Here is a 26,625-nt window from a genome sequence, read left to right as displayed (position 1 = left end):
CGTGGTGGCCACCGTCGCAGGCGCCACGTCAGAGCAGCCGCGCTCCGCCTCGCAGTCCAGCGACGGCACCGGCACCGCGCTCTCCGTCGGCAGTCCAGCACCACGCGCGCACGGCACGGCAGCAGCAGCAGGGGAGGCCTGCTCCAGCGGCCCCGCAGTGCCGCAGCTCGCGGGCGCGGGCACAGCAGCCGGCAAGGCGCGCGGCGGCCGCACAAACGTCGCAGCGGCAGCAGACCGGCCAGCGTTGCGGTGCAGCGGCGGTGCCACATCTGTCGACATCGCCATGGAGCGACGCTCAGTGACGGCCGGAAAGTACCTCGGATGGAACCGCTCGGCGGACGAAGACATGACGTGGTACGACAAGGGAGACGAGGGAAATACGTGAGCCTCAAGCAGGCGGGGCGATCGTCAACTGCGATGAGAAGAGACACCAAGCAAAAGAGAACGCACGCAGGTGATGCGGTGGTTGGCGACGGCTACCGGGAAAAGGAAGAGAGGAGCGTGCGGTACAGAGTTCCCGTCGATGAAGACGGCAGTGATACTGGCGAAGGGGTACAGAGGATGGGGAGAGGGGGGAAGCTGGAAGAGCGGTATTTAAGCGATCTAGAAGGTTAACAAGAAAGGGTAGAAGTAAGCGAAGAAATATACAAAGCAAGTGGAGCTGTCGGGGGGGGGGGGGGGGGCAGTGCTGCAGCGGAGGCGGCAGGATCGTGGAGATGAAGCGAGGCCCACGAACTGACGACCGCCTGCCTGCGAGAGAGCGTGCGCTGGAGCGGCAACCTCCGTGCGTACAGGAGAAAGGGAGAAGAAGTATAAAAGAAAAATAAGAAGGCATGCACCAGTGTGCCTGTGCGTGCGGGACAGTTTATGTTGGAAAGGTGGAGACAGAGACGGACAGAGAGGCGGTGGGTGAGGATGAAGGGGAATCTCTCAAGCGAAAAGAATACAGCCGAAGAGAGCGATTACTTCTAAAAGGGGCCACAACAACAAGAGACTCGCACACGTCGTGGGTAGAGATTGGGAAAGTGGAGGGAAGAGATGTGCGCACACGCACTCATACACACATAGCGAAGCTGAAGAAGGGGGTGAAACGGTACAATGCCCAAACAACGAGAGAGAAAGAGAGGGGGGCGGTGGCACATAAGGGGGATAGGGGGAAAAGAGAGGCCTCGATTGGTATGATGAGGATGGGAGAGAGGATTATGGAGATGGCGCGCTTCGATCTCGCGGAGAGATTACGGTGCGGTGTGGGCAGGGTGGGATGACAAAAAAAAAAGAGGAGAGCGAGAGAGTTTCGCATGTCGTGTTTCGGTGTTTAGTTGGCAGTCATGCCATACATGAGTGTGCGGGTGTGCAGTAAATTCGTTGGTTTTGTGAGAGGGTGAGACGAGGGACACAAGGTCGTGGAGTAAGAGGTATGCAAGTGGCATGGAGAGGAAGGGAGAGAGGCGGGAGTGGCGATGGCATGATGGAGAGAGAGAGACGCAGGAGTCACGGCTACCATTAGAGACACATCACCGTGGACGACTCTTGTCGTGCGCAGTGACGCGTCTCACGACCGTCAATGACGGTGCGCGGAGCACACAGCTGCATGCATGCACAAGCGTGAGCGTGAGCACCACTGTGCGCCTGTGTAAACGCCGGTCTTCTTTGTTTCTCGCCTTCCCGAGGCGTGCAGGGGCGCAGGCAGCACCGCCAGCCGTCGCACGCCGCTGAAGGTCTTGTAGGGGTCCAGGACAAGCAGCAAGGGGGATGACGGCTGGGGAGGGGCTGCAGCGCCTTCCATGGCGAGCCCTGCTGGAAGCATACTGGTCATGGCGCTGCACATGCCAAGTACACCAGCAACGGGAGGCGGGGAAGTACGCAGTGGTGCCCCACATCGCGCCACTTTTCTCGCAGCTCACAGCTCAGTGCAGTGACTGAGAATCGATGCGCGGAGGCTAACTCGCTCACAAACACGCACCAGCTGCTCGCCGCCGCAGCCTTCGTTGATCTTCTCTTTGTGCGCAAAGCCGAACCCGTCAAGCACATCCCGCCTCTCATGCGCGCAGTGGGTCGCCTGCGTGCGCCCCCTTCCCACTCACACCCACCCACCCACCGATTTGGGTGCCAAGAAGGCGAGGCAAAGCCGCCTAGCGTGCATATCGGTGAGTACGTGTTCATGCGCAGGGGATGGATGGAAGGACGGCACTCCCCAACTCACCTGCGCGTTGCACCGACACACACACACACACGCATGCATGCACATATATATATATATATGCATGCGCACAAACGCACTGGCCAACATCCAAGCCAGTCGCGCGCCGTAGTGATAGAAGTGAAACAGCAGGCGGGAAGATGCTTACGTTTGGCGGACCGCCGAGCAGCGGGTAGTCTGCCCGAGCAGACGCATGAATAGAAAAACCCGGTGCAAGTGAGAAAGAGACATGAGAGGAGGAGGGATGCGGAAGGAGGCGAGCGCTTCCGAGCACGCACACACACAGACACACTAGGCTGACGCTGAGGGGAAGTGGAGAAAGCAGGAAACTCTCTCGAGGAGAGAGGGGCGGCTGAGGTGAAAAAGCAGCTCGTTCAAGCACGGAAAACGGCGTACCGGTGGCACGCCGTCACTGCAGCTCAGAACGGCCTCCAGCACCTTGCTGGGGTGCTTCCTGCACTTCAACTCAAGAAATCCTTCCAGCAGGGTGCACCACAGAACACGTTGACCGCGCGCCGTGGGATACGCTGGCCGCCCCACTGAACCCCTGCCTGTTCCTCTTTGGTCTTGTGTGGCTGGTCACCTGTCCCCCACACCCCTCTTTCCAAGTCGCCAAGGCGAACAGTCCTGTCACCCCCTCCCTTTCCACCTCATCCTTCTCTCCCAGTAGCTACCGCACATCTGCGCAGCGTCAGGGTGGGAACAGGGAGAGAAAGAGACCCTCCGAACCTTGTCCACAGCGGAAGGCGGCACAGATACGAGGACCCTGCATGCAAGCATACGCGAAAAAAATGAGTGAAACGCTGATCACCCATCGGTCGCGTACCCTATTCGCACACGTGCGCATGGAGGCCGCGCCTCCGCCTCCACTTGCTGCCGCTCTTTCACCGGGGTCTCGTCGCGGGAGAGTGAGGAAGAACACCGGAGGGGGCGAGGGGATGCGCACAGAAGAAATGGGCGAGAGGCGGGGTGCGTGGTGCAACGAGTGACGGGGAAAACCACGGACCGAAGCAAGCAGGTGCGGGATGATCGGTGCCGTGTCCGTCCTCCCCTTCCTCAAGAGAGCCAGCAGCAGCTTTGCCAAACTCCCCGTCTCCCCCGCACAGCAAGTGAAAAGAGCGGCCTCCCGGGGGCATCCGCGGGGGAGGGGGAGGCAAGGTGTTGCTTGGCTTGTGCATCCATGTGGGTGTATGAGGAAGATCACAGTGACGGTGTGCTGATGGGCATGCGGCACGACGAAGTGCATAGCACAGGGGCCTGTGCGTTGAACCAGTGACGGGCGAGGGCGTTGCCTCGGCAACCTGCACCGGTGTCGTCGCCTGCGAACATGGAGGCGCCCATGCGCGTCTCTGAGCCAGGGCGTGCGTGAGGTGAAGAGTCCACAGATGCGCGGGTGCAGAGGAGGTGGGCACCAAACAGAGAACAAGTGAATGCGCTCCCGGGGCGGGTCCGCTGCTCGCCCTCGCCCCCTCTCCGGGATCACTTTCCCCGATCCTTCTATTCCAGCGGCACTGGCTGCTGAGCATCATTTGGGTGGAGAACGAGGAGAAAGAGAGAGAATCAAGGAGTTGGATAGAACATTGGAAGACTCAAGACGGCCGCCTCCCTCTCCTCTGCACAGGCACACACACACACACACACACACACACGCAGACGCTTGTTACACGTTGTGCCTGTCTGATGCTAACGCAGCGCGGAAGAGGGTACGCCTTGAAGCATGGCAGAGAAGGGAAGAGGGAGGAAGACAGGGGGGAGCTGCTGCCGGCTTCCGCATCCGACCCCAACCCCCTTCTCTCCGTTCTCCTTGCTGTCACTCATCCGGGTTGGAGAACCGAACAAGGACAGGAGGAGGGAACACACCAATGTGCGTGTGTGCCACTTACGCCACCTTTCCTGCCTCTCTGCCCGCCGCTCGCCATTGCCCTCCTCACTTGTTCCTGTGCGGCGAACACTTCGAGCGGGTGCGGTGCGGACTGGGGCACAGCGCCCCACCCACCCCCGGCGTCTCTTCTTGACCGCCTGCTGACATGCTGTCTCCTCTTTCCTTGGGTGTGTGTGGATGGGTTGGAGGGGAGGGGGGGGGGCCTTCTCGGCTCTGCTTCTCTACTTTGCGATTCCAACGCCTGCGTTGCTTCGTTCACATTCACCGTTTAAAGCACAAGACAAAAGAAAAAGAAAACGAGCGCGCAGACACACACACGCACACACACACGCGCAGACAGGGGCAGGCAGAGGGAGAGTGAAGAGCTCCCCCTACAGAGAATGGGGGAGGGTGGGGCACGGAACAACAACAAGAAAGGATCTAAAAGTGTCCCCTCCCCTCTAACCAACCAGCACACACCGGCCACACACACACATAGTCGAGGAGGCGTGTCACACACAAAATACGAGAGGGGAGAAAAAAAAAAAAAACATAAGCGAAAGGATGCATGCGCGCGTGAGAGGGGCGGAACATGCGAAGAGACGGTCACGGAGGAGGCGTGGGTGAGGGAGGCGGCCACGGGGGATGTCTTCCTGCGTACGCAACGACAGAAAGATACACAGACGCCCGCGCGCGACCCCTGCTCCCCTTTTACGTCCAATGAGGGAGCCGTACAGGTTGTGCGTGTGTGTTGGTCGACTGGTGTGCCTGGCCGTGTGTGCACCCGCTGCGGGTGGTACGGTGCCTCTTCCTGAGCTTGCATTCTCTGCGCCTTCGCCTTTGTTACTCCCTCCCTTACTTTTTTCGAGTCCTTTTAGACACCCTGTGCAGTCTCCGCGTACACAACCGAGGTGAGCCTCCATCACGCGCGCACCAACGACATGCGTCACAACGAAAGGTAGCAAACCACACACAACTCAGCAGGTGAAAGCAAGAGAACGACCATCTAGTCATGATGCGACGGCGCTCTCTGGATAGAGGAGAGCGGTGAGGGCGCGGACGGAGGCACAAGGGTGGCTCGGACCATCTCGCGTGCCACCGCCCCCTCCCCACCCTCCCCCGACCGCCGCTCACGCTCTACCCTCCTCTCGCAACGCCCGTACACACCAGCAGAGGAGAGCGCATGACAACACAAGCAAACACCACAGCATGCGCGCCCACAAGGGGACGGGATCGGCGTGGGATGGTGGGGCATGGAAGCAGTGGTAACACTATCGTCGGTGAAGCGAAGCCTTACCGCGATGGTAACGACCGGCTGCCCCGGCACTCCGACCACCTTCGCCACTACCCTCTGCGCGCAGCTCTTGGCGGACGTCTCCTCAGCCAAAACTCAGCACATGATGTTGAATGGCGGACGAAACGCCTGTTGCTGCTGCTGCTGAAGGTGACGGCGTGCCGCCGGCGAGGGACCGTACACGGGTCCGCTGTCCTCCCCGTCCGTTACGGGGACGGCGCCGGCGGCGCGAGCAGCTGTACGCTCTTTGAGAATTGGAAACTGGAAGTGATCAACAGGGTAAACATGCCCAGATGGCGCTTGCACCACGTTCTGCGGTTGCTGCTGCTCAGCTGCGAGCGGTGCGCAGCATAGCGGATTGCAGTCATAGGGGCGGTGACAGTAACCTTGAGTCGGAACGCGCGCTTCACCGAGAGACATCACCGGCGCCTGTGGAAGCGCAATAGTGGCTCTGACGCTAGGCGCGCAGGGGCCAACATGGTCAGGCATGGTGCACGGCACCGAAAGAGGCCGCTGCTGGCGCGACTGCGGGTAGGAATGATGGTGCACCGCACCGCCCGCGTGGGGCGGGACTGGACGCTTCGCCTTGATTTTCCCCTCGATCTTCGCCGCGAACTGGCACCCCACCAGTGCGGGGCGCAGGCGGTCCTCCACACGCTTGAACTCCATCGGGTTCGTCACAACGCCGATCAGCGCCTGCACCACAAAGTTCCCGTACAGGTCGCCCACCACCTCCTTCAGGGCGGCCGGGTTGAAAACCAGCTCGTCCAGAAAAAGGCGCCGCACCGCCGGGACCTCGCCACAGCACCGCAGGACAACCTCCAGCACGTTGCTGGAGTGCTTGTTGCAGCTCATCTGCAATATGTTGCCGGTGAAGTGGGCCACCACGTACTGCGCGGCCGTCGCGCGATCGCTGTGCTCGATCGCGCACTGCACCATGTAGTTCGCAAACGCATCCATCGACAGCGCAGCCAACTTCGGCAGCAGCTCACGCACCAGCTCCGCCTTCTGCGCCGCGTCGCACAGTTCGAACACGCGCATCAGCGAGATGCACCCCTGCTGCGTCGCCGCAAGGTACCCCGCGTTGTCCGCAAGCACGTGCACAAGCGCAGACAGGTCCACCTCGCGCCGCTCGAACAGCGACTGCAGTGTGCGCCGCGTGTACTGCGACGCAGTGCACATGTTCAGCACAACCGACGCGTGCATCGCGCCAATCAGCGCATCCGTCTGCTCCGCGGTGCACGCCTCCACCAGCGTCCGCAGCACGTGGCACCCGTGCACGTCCACCGCCACGTCGCGCAGCCGTGGGCACAGCTCCGTCACCACAGAGTCCAGCACCTCCGACCGCTGCGTCCGCAGCGCCGCCTGCAGCAGTGCCTTGCCCTGCGGCGTGCACGCAACGTCCGCCACGTGCCCCTCGCACGTCGCCCTGAACGCCTCCACCAGCGCGGCAGCAGGCATCGCCGAAAGCCTGCGCGGCCCGCACACCGGCGCCGCCACGTGCACCGCCGGCGCCATCGTGGTGGCCACCGTCGCAGGCGCCACGTCAGAGCAGCCGCGCTCCGCCTCGCAGTCCAGCGACGGCACCGGCACCGCGCTCTCCGTCGGCAGTCCAGCACCACGCGCGCACGGCACGGCAGCAGCAGCAGGGGAGGCCTGCTCCAGCGGCCCCGCAGTGCCGCAGCTCGCGGGCGCGGGCACAGCAGCCGGCAAGGCGCGCGGCGGCCGCACAAACGTCGCAGCGGCAGCAGACCGGCCAGCGTTGCGGTGCAGCGGCGGTGCAGCGCCCTTTCGAGCCACCATGGCGCGCTGCGCCGTAGTCTGATTGCGGCCTAGGTCGCGAAGTCCAGCAGAAGACGGCATGCCCGCGATTGGCGAGGAAGGGAGACGAGGGAGATACGTGAGCCGCAAGCAGGTGCCACAGCAGCAATGGTGCAAAGAAAGCGGAGGAGGGTGGCGGCGAGGGTACGAAGAGCTGCTGGCGTGTGTGTGTGTGTGTGTGTGTCCAGGGTGTGTGTGGGGATGGGGCAGAAACGGCGATGAGGCAACAAGCGAAGAGTCTAGTGAGGAGCGAGGAGTAAAGACGACAAGTAAGAATAAGGAAAAGGCGAAGGACAGGAAAACAAGCTCGCACGATGAAAGCGAAGGCGAAGGTCGAGAGAGGGAAAGACAGGGAGATGTGGTGGTGCTCGTGAGGAAGGAGGGGTTGGGTATCTAGTCTATGGAAGACACAAGTAAAAGAGGATGAAGAGGGTGAAGCTAAGAAAAGAGAGCGAGAGCGGCGGGAGGGCAGCGGTGCTGGTGGTGCGAAACCGCAATAGTAGTGTTGACGGTTGCTTCGCTCTCTTTCTCTCTCTCTGTGGGTGCGTGTGTAGATTCTCGCCTGTCTACTGAGAATGTCGTAGAAAGAGGTAGGTAAAAAGATGACGAAGATGGTTGGGAAAAAGAGGCGGGGAGGGGCGGAGGCTTACCTGACGCTGACTGTACTACTCGTGTGTCTGTGTATGTGTCTGTCTGTGTGCTGGCTACCTTGCTGGACTCTCTTAATTCGATGGCCTCGCGCGTAGCCACGCACACACACACACACACACAAAGACCCACGTAGCAGCACGGCAGTGAAAACAAAAAGACAGAACAGAACAAGAGAGGGGAGGGGACGAATGAGAAGCGAAGAGAGTGTGGCACGCGTGTGCGTCTACAACGGAAACAGGCAGAGGCAGTCAGATGAAAGGTGTGCGGTCTAAGTGCGCACCAAAGAGAAGAAATGCAGTGAAGTCGTGAAGAGAGTGATGGAGGGAAGGGGGTCTAACGTAAACGACGAATGATGTAAGCATGCATGCACGCGTGTGTGCGTGTCTGTGTGTGCGGGGGCGATTTTAGCGAGAAAGAAAGACGCGGTATGCGTGCTTCAACACGTTTGTGTGCGGCTGCGGGGGCGCGTCTTCAATGAGGGCGTGCTGTCGATCATGCAGGTGCATGCGCACGTAAAACGTATGGGTAAAGCAAAGAGAGGGCGGTGGTCAATACCGTTGTGCGGAGAGAAGAGAAAAGTGGAGATGTGAGAAAGAGCGACGATGCCGTGCGAAGTACGTGGTCGCAGTGTCATATCGTCGCAGCACGGAACGTGAGGCGCGGCACCTTTAGCAGTTTGCGGTTTCGGGGGTGAGAGGTCGACACGCACGACACTTCTCACGCACACATACTGCGTGCGGACGGATACGGTGTTTGTCGACACGGTCGCCTGGCCTCCCTGCGACCGGTACGCTGTCGTTTCGCCATGCAGAGAGCCACGTATGTGTGTGTGTGGGTGGGTGGGTGTGTGTGTGTGTGTCGATGCGTGCACGCATGCTCGTTCACCCCCTTCACCCACCCACCCCCGTCCTCCTCGAAGCTCGCGTACCGTTTTCTCCTTCTTCACGCCTATCCCTCTTGGGAGCGTGTCACTGTCTGTGCGCACGGTTATGCGATGTTACTTTACCTACCGGAGGGCAACAGAAAAAAGAAAACGCCTGCACGGTGGTAACGGGCTGAGCAGCACGTCCGCATGCGCGCCAATACGCCTGATGTCCCTTCTTCAGCTATTACGCGCCCTCGCCGTGGGTCAGAGCCTCCTCGCAGTCGTGCAACATTGCCTGACAGATGTGCACCGCATCGCACAAAATAGACCAGCAATCGTTTACGCTCAACGCGGACGGTGGTGCCACGTAGCTGGCGCACCCATCCGTGGCAGATGACAGCTCAGCAGGCCGCAGCTGATACGCGTTGCCGCGGCGCGAAGGAAGCTGCTGATATCGGAAGTACATCACCTGGCCATTCGCGCCAGCCGCCACATGCACCTGTTGCGGCATGGCCCACTCCTCGCGTAACGTAGGGTCCACGACGCAGTGACCAGTCGGCGATACAAGAAGCACGCACAGCAGCGGCATATGAGTCCAGCTGACAGCCTGGCGATACGGCTTCGAGCGATCCACCTCGACGGACACACCTGCACCGTCTCCTGGTGCCTTGTGCAGGGTGACGGCCGGCAGTCGAAGAGACCGGAGCACCGCGTGGATGGCGTACGCAATGGCGGTGAACAGGTTGCCACCGCTGGATTGCAGGACATGCACGTCGACGTGAATCATAAAGCCGAAGTCCTCGCCAACGTACAAGTCTGCTGCAGGGAAGCCGTTCAGCATATGGTCGCCGCTGCATCCTGCCGCTGGCGCCGCCCAAGATGCGCCAGCTGACGGACTCGACGACGACGATGCCGTGCACGCCCCGACAGTGGCTTCGCCAGCCTCCTCCTGCACTACATCCGCCTCCGCCACGCCCTGTTGCTCCTGCACCTCCACTTGCGCGGCGCCGAACACCTGCCGCATAGTAGAGGCCAAAAAGGCGAGATAGTCGCGGCGGTAGCGGCCCACGTTGCGACCGCCAACAGCGCTTGCGTACGTGTCCAGCACGTGCGGCACGGCGTCAATGGTGATGTGCAGCTTACCCCTGCCTGTGTCTGACGTGCGTTCATGCTCTGTGCCAGCGCTAGAGTTCGGGCCGGCAGTGGCGCAGCCGTCCACGACCGAAGGTGTTGCAGCCGCCAACACGACCGTGCCGCTGGCGTTCACTTCCACATAGCTGCCGTCGTAGCTCTCCTGCGCATCACCGGCAGCCGCAGTAGCCAGGGAAGAAGGGCTTGTTCGGGCCGTGATGTGTACCGGCCGGCGCTGCAGCAGCGTGCGCCCATCTTCACGTACGTCGTTTGCCACGCCATCTTGAACGGCGCGCACCTCAGCGAGGCTGATGGCTGCCGTCCCAACCGACATGAGACTAACGCCCCTCGTAATAATGCAGTTGCTTCGCTAGGTTGGCGTGCTATATGCCCACTTCATCAGACACCCACACACGCACACACGTGTGGTGAGGGCAGCGAGAGAAAAGCAGAGCAGTAGAAGAGGAGAAGACAAGGCGCCACGAGTACAAGGACAGTTCAGATGCGAGGGAAGGGAACACGGGAAGGGGGGTGGGGGCAGTGTCACGCGCATCAGTTGCCATACAGGAGACAGAGAGAGACGGAGAAGTGAAGCGATTGGGCGCAGGTATCGAAGCCAATGGGCAACGTGGAACAGCGGAGGCGGCAGCAACGACCATTCGTGAACATCACGCGAGGAACGGAGCTGCACCGCACACGGGTATCTCTGTTTTTTCGGCGCCTGATCAGTCGCCACTTCCGCCGCCGCAACACGCACACCTATCGGTAAAGGATGCTACGAGGAGAAGGGTGGGAAGGCAGAGGCATAAATAAAAGCCTTGCATGTGTTTCCGTCGCGGTGGGAAAGGGGGTTACGCATCTCTGTCTGTTACACAGCACAGCGCAGCACACCACACACATACCTTTCCTTCCGTCTCCCTCCCCGCGAATTGCCCCACCTTCTCTCGATCTAGTCGTGTTCTTGAATGAGGCTAAACAAGAGAACAGACTCATCCGCGCCCAAACACGCTCAGACACACACAGAGACACAGAGATGAGTGCGAAGCGCTCCACTAACGTCTTCGGTTCCCACACAGATGTGTCCACTTGCACAGTCCACGAAGCGCACAGACACACACACACGCACGCCAGCACCCATGAGCCACACGCTGACACTGGCGAGTACGCCCTTGCGCAGGAGGCGGGGAGTCTCGCGGACAAGAAAACAAAAACAGGATCTGCAATGACGCGTGCACGCACGCACGCGCGATCAGAAGAGTCGAGCCCACTAACAGAGGAAAACAGAAGACACACCGAGTGCTACACACGCACCTAGAGAGGGAGATGGCTGCGCGCGACAAAAATGGAGAGTCCAAAGAAAACAGGAAAAAGTCCAGCGGGCACACCACACCCGCATCACACACACACACACACACACAGCAAAAGAAACCACACAGACGTACGCAGACGTCCAAGCTCAAGCACATGTAGTAGAACACACACACACACACACACATCCTGCTCACAGCTTGCCGGACTTCTGGAGCATGTTCAGCTTTTCACCGATGCCATAGGCGATGGTCTGTGTGTTGGAGCGGATGCGAATCACGCCACTCACCAAGCCCTTCCCGTCGCTCTCCACGCTCACGTTCGCCAAGGCGTCCTCGCCAAAGGCGGTCTGGGCGTACAGGTTGCACGAGACGTACGCGCACTTCTCGTTCTCTTCCGAAGTGGGTAGAAGCTCTAGCTCCGGGTCCTGTTCCTCCTGCTGCTCCACCTCGTACGGCTCCAGCAGCTGCATGTTCAACTCCTGCACAATGAAGCGCACTAAGCTGGTCAGGTCGCGCTTCGTCGTCGACACTGCGATCTTGTTCTCCCAGTCGAAGATCCCCCACTTCTCTCGGAACTCCGCAGAGAAGCACGGGCCTGGGTGAATGTAGTTCATGATGTCCACATGGATGTCGTTCAGGATGAAGCTGCAGTGCTGATTGTTCGGCGCGTCGTACAGCACAGTGCCGTAGATGACGCCGCTCTCGGTGGCGCTCACTTTCAGTGAGGTGCGCACGGCAATGGTCTCGTGGGGGTCGAGGGTGTACGTCTGCGGCCGCTCGCACAGCTTCATGCCGCCGAGCGAGACGAGCTCGATGGTGAGGTTCGTCAGCTGCTTCGAAGTGCAGTTCACCAGCAGCCAGTCGACGGAGACGTCGAACTGATGAACCGTGATGCTGGCCTCGCAGTAGACAGGGTCGTTGAAGCCGGAGAGCGGCATCGTGTCCTCCAGCTTCTTCAAGAACAGTTGCGCCTTGCGCTCGCTGCTCTCCTCCTTCGCCGCAGCACCCGGGCCCTCGGCGGCGGCCTCGAATTCGAAGACGGCATCCTTGCCCTCACGCAGCTGCGAGAACACGACAGGCGTGTCGATGGCGTTCAGCTGTACGGCAGCGGCAGCAGAAGCGGTGGCAGCGCCGCCGCCGTCAGTCTTGCCAGACTCCCTTGCCGAACGCCGCTCTGCACGCCCTAGCGCCTCCAAGGAGGCATGCGACACGTCAACCATAAAGGGAGCCTGCGGGTTGGAGAGTAGCTCGATATTCAGGAGGAGGTGCTCGTTGGTGTCGGCACTGATGGGGTGCAATGAGTCCGCCTCCGTGCCGTAGCGCAGTACCTCGCGCAAGATGCCGAGGGCGTCGGACTGCGCCGTGTTGCACGTCGCCGCATCCACGCTCCCCTTGGCCTCCCCGGTGAACAGCTGCACGACAAGCTTGGTGAGGGTGCTGGCGAGGGCGGCGGCGAGGAAGTAGTCTCCCTTGAGCAGCGCCAAGCGCAGCCCGCTGCTGCTCACATCGTTGCTGTCGCCCTCACCATGGCCGTTCGTCGCGGTCGCCGCGGGTGCTGGGGTAGCCGTAGTGTAGGTGGTCACGTACGTGCCGTCCTCGAGGACGGTCGTCACGGCGCGCATGTTGGACTGGGAAGAGGCATTGTTGGTGGCCGCGGTGGTGCTGAGGCTGACTGCGTCGCCGAGGACAGGCTTTGGGGTCTCGAACGGCAGTGGCTCGACCGCGTCCTTGAGCATGCGCAATGTCTGCAGTACCTCGTCCGCGGACGACGCGTACGCGCCGAACATCCAGAGTGCTGTGCGCATGACGGGGCCTGACGTCATCATGGGAAAGATCTCCGACAGCTTCTTCATCGTGTCGCGACGCAGCTCCGGCTGGGAGAGCAGCACCTCCTTGATGAGAGTGATGACCTCCCTGCTAGTGCTGGTCGTGTCGCACAGGTAGTCGAGCAGGACCGGCAGCATCGACGGCGCCGACGGCGGGTGGCGCAGCAATGCCGTGTTTATGGCCTTGATGATGAGCAGTCGATACGCCATGGCGGCGTTGGCGTCTTCTACTTCAATGTCCACGCTGTTGGTGCGCAGCAGCTCCTTCCTCATTGCCTGCATGAACGTCTCGGCGTTGCGACGCGTGACCAGCTCGACCGCCAGCTCGATTACACGCTCGCGAATGGTCATGGAACCGTCCTGTAGCACGCTGAGGATGTCGAGCAGCGAGTCCTGCAGCACGTAGAGGTACGACCCGCGCATCTGGTTCAGCTGCTCGACCACAATCAGCCGCACGCTGTTGTCGGAGTGCACCTTGATGATGTCGACGTAGGTCAGCGTCGCCTGCCGGATCGCCGTGGGAGACGAGGAGAGGCTCAGCAGGGTCGTCGCACACTGGTAGCGCACCGCGGCGCTCTTACTCTGCAGGACAGAAAAGAGGACCGGGACGTAGCGTGCCTTCTCGTACGGGTTGGCGCGGATCATCTGACGGCAGAACTCCACCACGGACATCAGAAACGGCCCATCGACGGCCGACAGTGTGTGCGAGTCGCGAAAGTCACTGAGGTAGCTCGCCGCCCGCTCAGGCGCGAAGGCAGCAAGGAAATCGAGGCCGTTGCGGCACGTCGACACATCCGTCTCGGTGCGGATCGCCGACTCCACCAGCTCCGGCGCATCGGGGAGCAGCTTTGGAAACTTCTTGGAGATGTAGTGCACTGCCAGCACCGCATTGCGACGCACATAGGCGACCTTGTGTGACAGGTTCTGAACCACTGCCGACACGAGCGGCTCGATCAGCTCCACCTCATTCACCTTGCAGAGGAAGCGCAGCGTCAGGCCCCGCACGTACTCGTTGGGGTGGAGCAGGTCGCTGCGCAAGAAGCTGCAGATGAGAATGATGACAGAGAGGAGTTTGCCGTCTGCATCGCGCTTGTCAACCACCTCCCAAAAGTACAGGACGAGCTTCTTGATGAGGTGGTCATCGATGGGGGTGATGTAGCGGATGACGGTCATGATCAGGTAGTTCTGCGGCTCGCCGTTCACATGGAGGCGGATGATGGCCATGAGGGCGTTCGCGCGGGCGGTGGTGTCGCCCTTCTCCAGTGCGTTCTTGATTTCCTTCGACGACATGGCGCTGGCTGCCTTGCCCACGCCGACGAGCAGCGTGCTGCTCTCCTCCTGGCTCGACACTGCTGTCTCCGCCATGTTGCTTGATGCTTGTATGTATGTGTGGTGTGTGTGTGTGTGTATGTTCACGCGCAACCGTCAGGGGTCGTGAAGGCCGGAGAGATGGAGAGCTAGGATAGCGATAGCACTGCCAGTGCGTGAGTGCAACCTTCTGTGCGCAGTCAGCGCCCCCTCCTCACAAGCAGCGGTTTGCCTGGTCTCCCCGTTTCTTCCCTCCCTTTCCTTTTCCGTTGGCGTCACTTTTCGTTGCCGTTGAAAAGACGCCGCGCGCACGTGCCTGGCTAAGTGAATACTGCCTGCCCTCTTGTTGCGTAAAATCCGAGAGAGTGGAAGAGAGGAGCGGAAGAAAGATAAAGGCACGTATTGAGCTATGCGGGACTCCATCCACATTTTCGAACCTGCTATTGGGCGCCGTCACAGAACGAGTTGAGCGCTGACAGGGGGGGGGAGAAGCGCACTCTTGTATTCCGCTCTCGCCGAATGGCTGCGCCTTGTGTGTGTGTGTGTGTGTGTTTTGGATGCATTCTGCGAAAGTGCAGTGCCCACCTGTCCTCTCGTCCTTCATGTCCCTCACCCCTGGTGGCGGACATGATCAGAGAGGGGGGGAGGAGGACTGACTTGAACGCACAGACAAGGTAGGAAAACCAGTCGACATCCCCGCACAAGAGGGAGAGGAGGAGAGCGAGCACGCCCGACACACAGGCGCACAAACGCATAGATGTATATACACACCCGTGTCCTGCCGCCGACAGCAGCCCGAAGAAAGCATAGTGGAGACCACCACCACCACCACACCCCTTACACGAGGGCAACACACCTTTGGTGGTGAGAAGGCGAGGGAGCGAGAGGAGATCGGTGACAGTATAAAAGCCTTGTGGCTGAGGTGTGGGGAGAACACACGCCGCCGCACTCCCCCTCTATCGCTCGCCTCCCTGTAAAGGGCCGTAGAGAGATGCACAACCCCCTCCATCCCCTCCCATCTCGCCCGCCAACGCAAACACATGGAAAAGAAATCCAGTATTACCCTCGTGCAAGGCACCTCTCTGAAACACCACCCTGGCGAGGCCGACACTTACGCTCTCCCGGTAGAGGGAGGAGAGGAGAGCAGAGGGGGGCGGTTCTCACACTTGCCAGCGGCGGGAAAGGAGGATAAGAGAAGCGATATTCGCCATCATTCGCCCTTCTTAGGTACGCCCCCACGCGGTAGTATACACGTGCAGGAGCCCGATAAGACACGCTCTCTCTCTCGCGCGGGTGCTCTAGTGCGTGGGTGTCCGTGTTGTGGCGTTGATGCTAGAAGCATGCTTAGCAGCGCACAGGAAGCGGGATAAGCAGGGGTTGTTCAATGCGAACAGATGCCTTCGCACGCACATGCATGCATTCATGTGTGTGTGTGTGTACGTGTGTGTACAAAGGAAGAGAGAACAAAGTGAGAGCACAGTCGTGTGCATACTGACACACACACACACAAGCCGCGGATCCGCAGAGAGGCCATCCAGCACACCAGGTGAAACCACGTCTCTACGCGCTGCCCTTCTCAAGCGTGCACCTGTATTTGTCAGTGCCATCATCGGACTTTCCACTCACCGATCATGCGAACACACCCTCGTGGCACGGCGATGTCAGCAGCCGTTCTTCTTCCCTATTTTTGCCACATGTTCCCTCTTCTGGGGATGGTGATTGACAGCGCAGGGAGAAAAGATACGCCAGCGCACGCGCACACAAACCTACACAGGCACGCACATGCGCAGCTGTGCGGCAACCCTACTCCGTTGCACAGGCCAACGAGCGAGAAAGAAGAAAGGCAGAAAGACACGTGCCACAAGACAGTAGACCGAGAAAGAATGGAGGAGGAGGGGGGGGTGCAGGAGAAGCGGTGAGTGCGCCCGCGGGCAGCGGACCGCTGGAGAATATGCAGGGAAACAAGAGAAAAGTACACGAAAACAAACGAATAAAAGTGGCGCCGACGCAGACGCACATCTGTGCGGGGAGTGGAATAAATGCCTCACAGATCACGAACGGCCCTTGTTCCACGTGCGGAAGCGCACGAACAGAGATAACGGCCCTTTCACGCTTCTTTTTTCCCGCGGCGCTACCCCGACCCGTCGGCTGTTCCACATTGCTTACCCCTCACCGGAGGGGTCTTTGCTGCTGCTGCTGCTGCTGCTGCAATGGCACACCCCACGCAGCGGCGACGGAAACTTCTCTCGAAGCGCGCAAGCAGCCAAGCGGCCATTTTTTATGCGGCACAGGCATTCCCAGCGAATCGTCGATGTAGAGGGGAGCCGTTAACGGTGTCCGTCGCGAGCGCACTGACGGCTGTATCGACGCCGCACCGTGCGAGAGCTCCGCGCCGTGGAGCAGAGGACGCAATGGAGAGCATTGCATCCGTGCCCCCTCGCTTCCAGGACGCGTCACAACGTGCACGACGTGCTGGCCTTCGATAACGCCACGGCAGTGTCCTTCGCGCGGGTGCGCCACGCACGGCCAAAAGCCTAGCCCGGGCAGCGACGTGGCACACCTGTGCGCGCGCTGTCGCGGTGTCGACGGTACACGGTCGCGGCGCTGCTGTGGTGACGGCATTCGAGTTGGGCACCGCTCAGTCCTGTGCAGTGAGGGCACGCGCGCACAGCTTTCTTTCATCCACATATCCCACTCCCCCTTTACCAGGAAGGTGTCGCCAGCTCGGAGGTGCCACCGGACTGCCTGCCCTTCAGCGGTATGCAGAACGGCGTACACAGCAACCATCACATCCGGGCGATACGCACGCATTTGGAGGATGCGGGACGAGACGCTCGGCAGCGCCGGCTCTGGAGTCTCTCCGATGCCCTGCAGCTGCAGTAGAACGCTTGCCATAGTTGGGCGGCGGCGTGGATTCACGGCAAGCATCGATGCGGCCACAGTCACCACGGCGCGGGGCACCGCTCGACAACGCGCGGCCACGGTGATCGCAGGCGGGGAACACCCAAACGAGCCGAGGAGGCACTTGCGGGAGGCCACGACGCCGTCACATCCTGGTCAAAGACCGGGAAGACGCCAGTGGCCAATCGGAACAAGGTCACCCCGAGGCTCCACACGTCGCACGCCGCAGGCACGTCGCAGTCGCAGAGGTGCGAAAACGTCTCCGGTGCCATGTAGTGCGGTGTCCCCACGCAACGCTTCAACTCCTGCTCGACCTCCTCCACGCCGCACGCGAGCCCAAAGTCAAGTATGCGCACGAACGGTGGCCGCGCTTCACCGCAGTCACCATCACCGCCAGCACCAGCACCACCAACAGTGTCGAAAACGTTCACCACGAAGTTGTCCGGCTTCACGTCACGGTGCACAACGCCGCGCCGATGCAGATGCGCCACAGCACGCGCGCACTGCGCGCACATCGACAGCAGCGCCAGCGGCGGGAACCGAAAGCCGCAGTGCACCGCGTACTGCTCCAGGCTGAAGTCACCGGCGTCCATCGGCAGCGCGATCACGCCCTCCCGGCAGTCGAACCATGGCTTGTACATCGGCACAACGTGCGGCGACACCCCAGCGCGACGGCACAGGGCCACCTCACGCCCAGTGCACCGCACCTTCTCTAGCACGGCTGAGAGGCGCGTTTCTTTGCGCAGCGATATGCGCTTCACCGCGGTCTTGCGCCACACAGCGTCGCCCTCGTGACGGTACGCAAGCGTCACTGTACCGAACGAGCCAGCGCCGAGCCGCTGCGGTGTCCAGATGTACCCCGGGTCGTCGCCGACCCGCATCACAATGCAGGCACACCGCAGCACCCGCTCGAAAACTGTGTTGGGGCAGCATGTGTCAGCTGAAGGCACAATCATGTCTGCATTATCAGCGATCGGACTACACATCACTCACATTTTGAAAAGTGCGTTATAAAGGCGACCAAGTAACTATACACATGATGGAAAAGCATGCAAGACTGTGCAGGAGGAGGGGAGGGGAGAAGGGGAACAGGTGCGACGGACTCTCAACCTCCTGACATGCACACACAGACAGACGCACAGGTAGAGTAAGACGCGCGTGTTCAGTGATGCGGTGCGTGTGAAAGGGGTGGTGGTCTTCAAGACGTGTGTAAGAAGAGAGCGGCGCAAGAGCAAACGACAAAGAGAAGCATGAGCAGTAAGTTTTGTTGTTGTTTTCGAAGGATGAAGTACGACGCGGCGCAGCCTCGACGTCCAAACGAGAAGGGAAGCGGTGCGCACGGTCCCTCGCGGCGGCTAGAAGCACAGTCGAGAGACTACACAGCGTAATGCTGAGCTCGACGGTGCGGAGAGGAGAGCCAAGAAAGAGAAATCGGTTGGCCCCGCACATCTCTACACGGAGACGGTGTGCTTGCCCGGCTGCATAAACTAGCGCAACGCAGAGAGGATTTGGTGGATGTGGCGCGCTTCAGTGCAGCAGCGACGTCCGAACACACGTACCTATGCACTGGATGAGCTGACGATCCTCCTTTACAGAATGGTAAAGATATGAAAAGGCACCCATCGGTGGGGCATGAAGCACAGAGAGAAAGAAAGAGAGAGAGAGAGAGACGCCCATCGAGAAAAGAAACTGCCACCTGCAAAATCTTCTTTTTCGCCGCCTCCTTACATTCACGGAGGGAGCGCTCCCAGTATATTCTGTGATGCTCAGAAGGAATCGCCCCCCCACACACACACACAACTCTCTCTCGCTCTCTCTCCATACCAAGAGATCATCTCTGGGGAGGGGCATTCCATGACGTATATACTCATATAAAAGCGCTGCGAAAGGAGAGGAGGAGAAAGACAGGGCGGCGACGACGACGACGACACCGCGAGCTTGCGTTCCTTCTTCACACACCTACGCAGACATCCACAGACACGACCCGACACAAGTGAGCATTCATCCCACAGGATGGCATGAAACCAAAGTGTCGACAAGCACTATAGAAGGGGGAGGAGGGGGAGGGGGGGAGGAGGGGAAGGAGGGGGAGGAGCATGCGCGTTGAACGACACGCACGCAAACACACACATTGCACATTACGGCGCAGAAACACAGACAAAGATATAGGGGGCGTCCAACAATACACTAACTCCAGCACATACACGCACACACACACAGACACACACACCGAACAGACTTCTGAGTAGGGAGGAAGCAAGTTTAGTGAAGGGTGCACGCTTACACATTCGCGTGCTTGCTCTGCTTTGCTTCGAGCGGGAGAGCGCGTGAGAAAATACAAGAGCGTCGCATGCGTAGAGGAAAACGATGCGGAAAGACAACCGACACGACGCAGCACTCCGCTTGACGAAAGTGAAAGGATAAGAAAAAGGCGAGGCCGTCGGAGGGGGGAGGGGAGGGAAGAATAGTGGAAGGATAAGACAGAAGTAGCAAGCAAGTAACTAACCAGGCAACAATAATATATATATATATATGTGTGTGTGCATGTGCACGTCTGTATAGATATATATATATATATATGCATAGATGTATGCGCGCATGTATGAGAAGATGCGAGCCAGCGTGGATGGACAGTATCGGAAACAAAAGCGAAAAGAAGAACGATGTGAAAAGGAGCGAGAAGAAGACACGAAGGATAAAGTACAAAACCAGACGGAGGGGCGGCAGCGGCATGCGGTGATGCCAGAGAAAAAGAGAAACAACACGCCCTCACACGCATGCGCTCGCACCGTTGCTGCCCGCTCGCCCTCTTCCTCACTTATGTGTGCGTTTCAAGACACGGCAGGGTTGCGGCGCAGATCCTGGCGGCCATGACTGGATCTGGTGACTGAATGCCTCCTGAAAGCCCTGCAGCTGTAGCAGCGCAGCATCCGCGGTGGGTCGGCATCGGGGGTCCAGCACAAGCATCGACGCAGCGACTGACAGCACCGCTAGCGATTCGGCCGACAATGGCTCATGGAAGAGATTCCTCGAGGGGAGCCACAGCTTTCCGCTGTGCAGCTCGGTGAACGGCGGTTGCTGCCACGTCTTGTCCACCTCGAAGACTGGGAAGACGCCAGTGGCCAATCGGAACAAGGTCACCCCGAGGCTCCACACGTCGCACGCCGCAGGCACGTCGCAGTCGCAGAGGTGCGAAAACGTCTCCGGTGCCATGTAGTGCGGTGTCCCCACGCAACGCTTCAACTCCTGCTCGACCTCCTCCACGCCGCACGCGAGCCCAAAGTCAAGTATGCGCACGAACGGTGGCCGCGCTTCACCGCAGTCACCATCACCGCCAGCACCAGCACCACCAACAGTGTCGAAAACGTTCACCACGAAGTTGTCCGGCTTCACGTCACGGTGCACAACGCCGCGCCGATGCAGATGCGCCACAGCACGCGCGCACTGCGCGCACATCGACAGCAGCGCCAGCGGCGGGAACCGAAAGCCGCAGTGCACCGCGTACTGCTCCAGGCTGAAGTCACCGGCGTCCATCGGCAGCGCGATCACGCCCTCCCGGCAGTCGAACCATGGCTTGTACATCGGCACAACGTGCGGCGACACCCCAGCGCGACGGCACAGGGCCACCTCACGCCCAGTGCACCGCACCTTCTCTAGCACGGCTGAGAGGCGCGTTTCTTTGCGCAGCGATATGCGCTTCACCGCGGTCTTGCGCCACACAGCGTCGCCCTCGTGACGGTACGCAAGCGTCACTGTACCGAACGAGCCAGCGCCGAGCCGCTGCGGTGTCCAGATGTACCCCGGGTCGTCGCCGACCCGCATCACAATGCAGGCACACCGCAGCGCCTCTGCAAAGACAACGTTGCGGCGGTGTATTTCCGCCTCTGACGCGACTTTAGGCGCGTTCTTGACATTGGCCTCGTCACGCTCCGCCGAGTCGCTTTGCCGGTGCTGCGAGGCGACCGACATGTCTGAGGTTGTGTCGCGTGTGCTCAGGTGGTGAGGAATAGTGACCGCTGTCCACCGTCCTGTCAAGGCGTGGCAGCGTGACGGCGATCCTCTTCTCGTCGATGAGTCTCTGCGTGATGCGCAGTCGCTTCCGCGTGCACTTGTCGCTCTCTAACTGGTTGTCAACCTCCCCACCCCTCTCGTGAGGCACTTACGCCGCAACGAGCCGGGCAGGGAAAGAGAAAGAGGGGGAGAGTGGGGAGTGGGCCGCAACCGCTCTCTCCTGATGTGTTTCGTTGCTGCGCAGACGCGCCAACGCCGTCCGCCGGAGCCAACGCAAAGAAGAGGCGATGCGTTAAACGAGAGCACGCGCAACAGCAAAGACAGAGAGGAAGCGAAAAGCCGCGTCGCGCCGTCTTGCTCACAGGCGGCGGTTGTGCTCCCGCCGTGTGCGTCTCTTTGTCTTCTCGGCCCCGCTTTGTGTGGCGCGTAGGGCGTGAACCAGGAGAAGCTCACGAGATAGAGAAGAAAATTCTGCAGACCGGAAAGCGGCGATGCAGGAGGAGGGGGGGGGGGGCAAAGGGGAGGGGGGAGGGGGGGGCAAAGGGGGGGGGGAGGGGGGCGCGCGAGCCGTGCGCAACTCTTCCACCGCAAAGGCGAGAGGGGGTGGTGAGAAGGAACGAAAAAGGCAAAAAAAAAAAAACGAAAGGAGCGACGGGGCAGGGCGTAGGTGGGTTCCGTGTATCCAAGACTACAAGTAGCAACAGTGAGGTATGATAAAGAGGTACAAGAAGGAGGGAGGGAGAGAGGGAGGGAGGGGGGGGGGGGCAGTCGCTCTGTGGTTGTGCCCTGTCGCTCTTTCTGTGCCTTTTCACTTCCTCCTTTGCGCAGACGTCGTCTCCTGAGCGGACGCACTTGCCTGCGCGTCGACCTCAGCGCCGGGCTCTTCAGCCGCTGCAACGATGAGCGGGGGAGAGAACAACAAAAAGGGAGAGAGGGCGCACGCGTGGGGAGGGAGGACGTCGTCGAGACGCACGTGTTTCCCTGGAGTACACAAAAGAGGGGAAGGGGGTCTAGGTATGAATGAATTGCTTGTCAAGTAGGTATGCGTGGCGTGTACCTGTGTGAGAGGGGAGGGGGAGGCGGAGGCAAAGAGATGCAGAGAAGCGAGGAAATCCGCTCTTTGCTTCTAAGGAAGCACGCGAAGGCACCAAAATCGGTGTGTATGTGTTTGTGCACGTGTAGGGATAGGGGGGTGCGACAAGATAGGTGTTGCCTAAGGGCTCTGAGGATAGGGGGGGGGGGCAGAGCCGGTAGGTGCTGATGTTGTGAGGTTGAAGGCGGCTTCGATCCGGCACGGCGTGCCAGAGCAGCCAAGCGATGAAAACAAAATAAGAAGAGAAGCTCACAAGCCGTCCAAAGGTTGCAGACGCGGAAGCGTGGTGGAAGGAACGTGCACGGTGGTATGACGGTGATGGTGGTAGTGGGTGGAGCAGGTGTGAGGTCAAGGGGAGGGGGAGAGCGCTGAGGGGTGACTTGTCGCGGTGCTTTTTTCGAGTGCGAATGAAAACCTTGGCATAAACGACCACGACAGAGACGGGGGAAGGGGGGGAGTGTGCCGAGCGGAGGAAGAAAGGGCGGCGTTGGATGGAGGGTGCGCGAGAAGAGAGTCGGACACACACCAATGTGCACGTCTTTTGGGGGCGGTATTCGTGGGTTCCGCTCCCGTCGGAGTGATTCCGACGTCGCAGAGACGATAGGGAGAAGAAAAAAAAAGGTATTGGAAATAGGCGGGTGGCGCAGGGAGAGGAGTGCCGGAGGGATGGATGGGGAGGATGGCAGCGAGGGGAGGAGCAGAGAGAGGGAGAACGACGAGGGTCGCGGGAGGAACGAGTACGGAGCTGGGCCCTGGCAACGGCGCACACGCACGCAGATAATGAGTGCAGCTGTGCTTGCGCGGGGAGCCTGGCTCCCTCCCTCCTCTTCTCCCTGCCCTAGCCTTGCCTCCCCCTCTGTTGGCGAGTGCAGCGAGGCGGACACACGCTCAACGCAGCGTCCTCGCTTAAAGTTTGTTCCGCTCTTTGTGTGTGTGTGCGTGTGTGTGTACGTTGACCTCCTTGTCGCCATGTCAACTCTGCAGGATTGCTCTCTCATCACCGAGGACTGGGGGAGAGGAGTACACGGGGGGAGCGGTCCGGCGCCAGTGCACACACACACACTAAGAACGAAACCATGCCGGAGAACGAGAGTCGGTGATGGGCCGTCGCCTACTCGTGTATGTGCGTATGCGTGGGGGCATTGCTGTTGGGCAGGAAACGGGCGAGGAAGTTGCCAAGGAAGCTCACACAGGTAGACGAGAGAGCACACGCACAATGGACAGAGGGGGACACCAACGATGAAAAGCGGAGACACAACACGCCTACGATAGCAAAGGAAACAGGTCGGGACTGCATCATGCCGACCCCTCCTCCTGCCGGGTGCGTACGTCTTAGCCGTCTCACCAGCCTTCCGCACCTCCCTTCTTCTTCCTCGACCCTCAACCTCCGACCGACCCCATGCCATCCCTTCACATGTACATGGATTTGAGCCAGTCGCGGTACCGGTACCCACCCTCGCCGCGCCGCCACGCCTGGAAGCACGTGTCCGGGTTTGCCATGACGGCCGTTACCCCGCCACGGGTGACCTCGATTCCGCTTGTGCCGTTCACCACAATTAGGCGGGGCAGCGCAACGAAAGGGCGCAGAATCAGCCCAGCATCGCGCGACACCCACGACGCCCCGTCGCGGTGCGTGCAGTGAAAGAAGCCGAAGGAGCGCGTAATGTCCATCATCTCCTTCGCGGCGAGCGACACGGCAACGACGACGAAGTCAGGGCTGTGCCGCTTGTGAAAGCGCTGCAGATATCGCATGAAGGTGAGGGAGCGCTCCGACTCTGTGAAGAAGAGTAGCCCAACCAGGCGACCCTTGAGCACGTCGCGCTGGCACAGCGCTCCGCTTGGGCTGTGTAGCCTGTCGATGTTCTTCAGGTAGTCATTCATCACGTCGTCATGCTGAAACGGTACGACGCGCTGGTCCATCAGCTTGAGCTCCTCGCGCTGCTCCGCGAGCTTTGTAGCGCCGTCACCACCGAGCCCGCGGCTGTCCGGGTCGCGCGGCTTCAGCGTGGCGTCCAGCATGAGCTGTATCAACCGCGTGAGAGTGAGCTGCTGTCGATCTACCATGGAGAAGTCGCTTGTGCCGAAGGCGTGCTGCAACGTGGCGCGCTCGAGCGTGTCGGGGATGGCGCCACCTGCCGGACCGCCGAGCCAGTTCGTATTTGTGGTGCCGCCCTTGGGGTCACCACTGGTACTGTTCCCCCCACCCGACTCTTCGATAGGCCGCGAGGCCGTCTCTACGCGCTTTGCATTCTGGGGCAGGCTACTCTCGCCATTGCCACGCAAGCCCGACAGCGACGGCTGCATGTATGGCGGCGGGCGATTGCGCGACGGGTCGGCCTTCCAGCTGTACAGAGAAGGGTCCGGTGCACCGTCGCCCCAGCCCCCGCTCAGCGCGCCCGGGCCGTAGGGAGCATGCTGCGTAGCGTTGTCGGCGCCGTCGTAGAAGACCGAGGAGGCTCCCATGGGGGGCGTTCCCAACGGCGTCGCCCTGATGCCGCTGCCGCTTCGCCGAAAAGCCGGCGACCCACTGGGGGCAGCACCTTGGCTGCCACTGCGGGCGGTGGCACTGCTGCCAACCATTCCAGGCCCGTTGCCGACATTGCGCATGCGATGTTGGGAATAGAGCAGAGCCGGCTCTGACCAGCTACCCGGTCCTTTGCGCGAAGTACGTAACCAGAGAAAGGTGACACGCATGACTTCCCCTTTTCTCCCTTATTTTTTTCCGTCGCAACCGACCCAAGGTAGCACCCGTTGGTCTTTCAGCGCTTTGGCTCGCGACGCGTGGATGTGGATGCTGCTGTCAGTTACCCTTGCCCGCCGCACATGCCTGTATGGGTTAGGGGTGCGTGGAGGTGGGCAACGAGACGGCAAGGCAGAGAGCACCAAAGGAAACAGCTAGCAAAGACAGAGATGGAGAGAGGGTGTGGGTGAGACAGGAGTGCGTGCAGAGACGTGAGCGTAGGGCGGACGGAGCGCGGGTAGCCCCATGCTACAGTGGGTGTGTGTGAGCAGGGATGGGATCAGCGTAGAAGCGAGTGGCAGGTGGGTGAGAGGGAGGAGGATGTTTATCGTGGCAAATACATGCACACGCACACGCACACGCATGTGCACGCTCACTGGAGGAGAAGAACGTTGGCGAACGGGATGTAGATCACAGCCGGAGGAAAGTATACTGAGCCGTAACCACGTACGCCTCCGCCCGGCACAAATGCCGTGAGCTCCGCGACGACGCCACCCCTTTCCCCCTCTCCCTCAGCCTCGTCCACCTTCTCCCTCCTCCAGGACGCACTTGTGCGCGTGTGGTCATCTCTCCTCCGCGCATCTCTGCTGAGACACAGAGCAGCACGTCCACCACCCACACCCACAAACAAGCGGTGATGCAGACATGCAACGCAGAGCCACACCACCGTGGTTCAGTTTGCGTCGTGTATCGTTGTTGTTTTGTACGTGCGTATTTGCGTCATTCGTTTCTTTTCGCTTCCGCCTCCCCTCCCCTCCCCTCCCCCCTCCCCCTTGCTTGACAATCTCAGGCTACTAGGCAGAGGATTCACTGATTCGATCGCCCTTTCGCTGTCCTGCACTCTTGCCCCTCTCCCGTGCTCATTTTTCCACGCTCTCGCACGCATGCGTACATGCGTATACAAAGAGGGAGCGAAATAAGTAAACCCAGAAAGGACGGGAAAAGAGTAAGGGGCAGGATGATGCAGCAGCCTGAGTGCGTGTTTCACGTGCGAGAACTATCGTGCGATGAAGTGTTTAACACATATATATATATATATATACATATACATATATACATATATATATATATACATATACATACATATATATATATGCATATACATATATACATATACACATATACACATATATGGGAGGAGGAGGGGGGGGAGTGAGTGTGGGTGTGGGGGGTATGTTGGTCACTGTTGCGCTTTTCGCACCTCCCCCTCCCCACACGTTGTGTCTCCCGGCTTGACAGCTTCGCTTTGTGCCGTCGACTTCACTTTGCGGGAAAATGAACGCTTGTCTGATAGTTCCTCCTTTTCCTGTTCCCCGCTGTGTGCCGGCACTGTTCGCGCTGCTTCATCGACGCTTGACTGGTTTCCCACCCGCGCGTGGTGTGGCGCTACGTGTGTCTCTCGCACGCGCAATCAAGGCGTAGCTGGCCTTCAGGGGATGAAGGCAGTAACACGCGCAGGGGAGGGGGAGGGGAAACTTGCGGTGGCCTTTCGCGTAGGGCGGCACCTCTGGACCACCACCAGCACCCCTTCTTCCCTTCTGTGTGCCACTGTACCTCGGTTCTCTCGGCCTCGTCACGCTCGAAAGCTTGCCCGCTCGCCCCCTCTCCATATA

The 26,625-nt window shown here is 60.2% G+C and overlaps 6 protein-coding genes across 6 annotated transcripts; all 6 read right to left on the bottom strand.

Moving 5' to 3' along the window:
• Nucleotides 1-5,451: 5,451 nt before the first annotated feature.
• On the bottom strand, nt 5,452-6,873 carry PUF9A (putative RNA-binding regulatory protein; the record flags this gene model as incomplete). The annotated part of the gene is made up of 1 exon (XM_001682837.1): nt 5,452-6,873. The coding sequence occupies one exon, from the start codon at nt 6,871-6,873 to the stop codon at nt 5,452-5,454; it is 1,422 nt and encodes a 473-aa protein (XP_001682889.1).
• A 2,063-nt stretch (nt 6,874-8,936) lies between these two features.
• LMJF_20_1360 (RNasePH-like protein) lies at nt 8,937-10,157 on the bottom strand (the record flags this gene model as incomplete). Its single annotated transcript, XM_001682836.1, has 1 exon — nt 8,937-10,157. The coding sequence occupies one exon, from the start codon at nt 10,155-10,157 to the stop codon at nt 8,937-8,939; it is 1,221 nt and encodes a 406-aa protein (XP_001682888.1).
• Nucleotides 10,158-11,324: 1,167 nt separating this feature from the next.
• On the bottom strand, nt 11,325-14,324 carry LMJF_20_1350 (putative coatomer beta subunit; the record flags this gene model as incomplete). Its single annotated transcript, XM_001682835.1, has 1 exon — nt 11,325-14,324. The coding sequence occupies one exon, from the start codon at nt 14,322-14,324 to the stop codon at nt 11,325-11,327; it is 3,000 nt and encodes a 999-aa protein (XP_001682887.1).
• Nucleotides 14,325-17,209: 2,885 nt separating this feature from the next.
• LMJF_20_1340 (kinase-like protein) lies at nt 17,210-18,154 on the bottom strand (the record flags this gene model as incomplete). Its single annotated transcript, XM_001682834.2, has 1 exon — nt 17,210-18,154. The coding sequence occupies one exon, from the start codon at nt 18,152-18,154 to the stop codon at nt 17,210-17,212; it is 945 nt and encodes a 314-aa protein (XP_001682886.2).
• Nucleotides 18,155-19,982: 1,828 nt separating this feature from the next.
• LMJF_20_1330 (kinase-like protein) lies at nt 19,983-21,137 on the bottom strand (the record flags this gene model as incomplete). Its single annotated transcript, XM_001682833.1, has 1 exon — nt 19,983-21,137. One exon carries the CDS (start codon nt 21,135-21,137, stop codon nt 19,983-19,985), a length of 1,155 nt encoding a protein of 384 aa, XP_001682885.1.
• Nucleotides 21,138-23,682: 2,545 nt separating this feature from the next.
• LMJF_20_1320 (conserved hypothetical protein) lies at nt 23,683-24,735 on the bottom strand (the record flags this gene model as incomplete). Its single annotated transcript, XM_001682832.1, has 1 exon — nt 23,683-24,735. The coding sequence occupies one exon, from the start codon at nt 24,733-24,735 to the stop codon at nt 23,683-23,685; it is 1,053 nt and encodes a 350-aa protein (XP_001682884.1).
• Between the last annotated feature and the right edge of the window lie 1,890 nt (nt 24,736-26,625).

The sequence above is a fragment of the Leishmania major genome, chromosome 20, assembly GCF_000002725.2.
Source record: "Leishmania major strain Friedlin complete genome, chromosome 20".
NCBI lineage: Eukaryota > Euglenozoa > Kinetoplastea > Trypanosomatida > Trypanosomatidae > Leishmania > Leishmania major.
The sequence above is the reverse complement of the archived record's forward strand: the minus strand, read 5'-3'. Positions and strand labels throughout refer to the sequence as shown.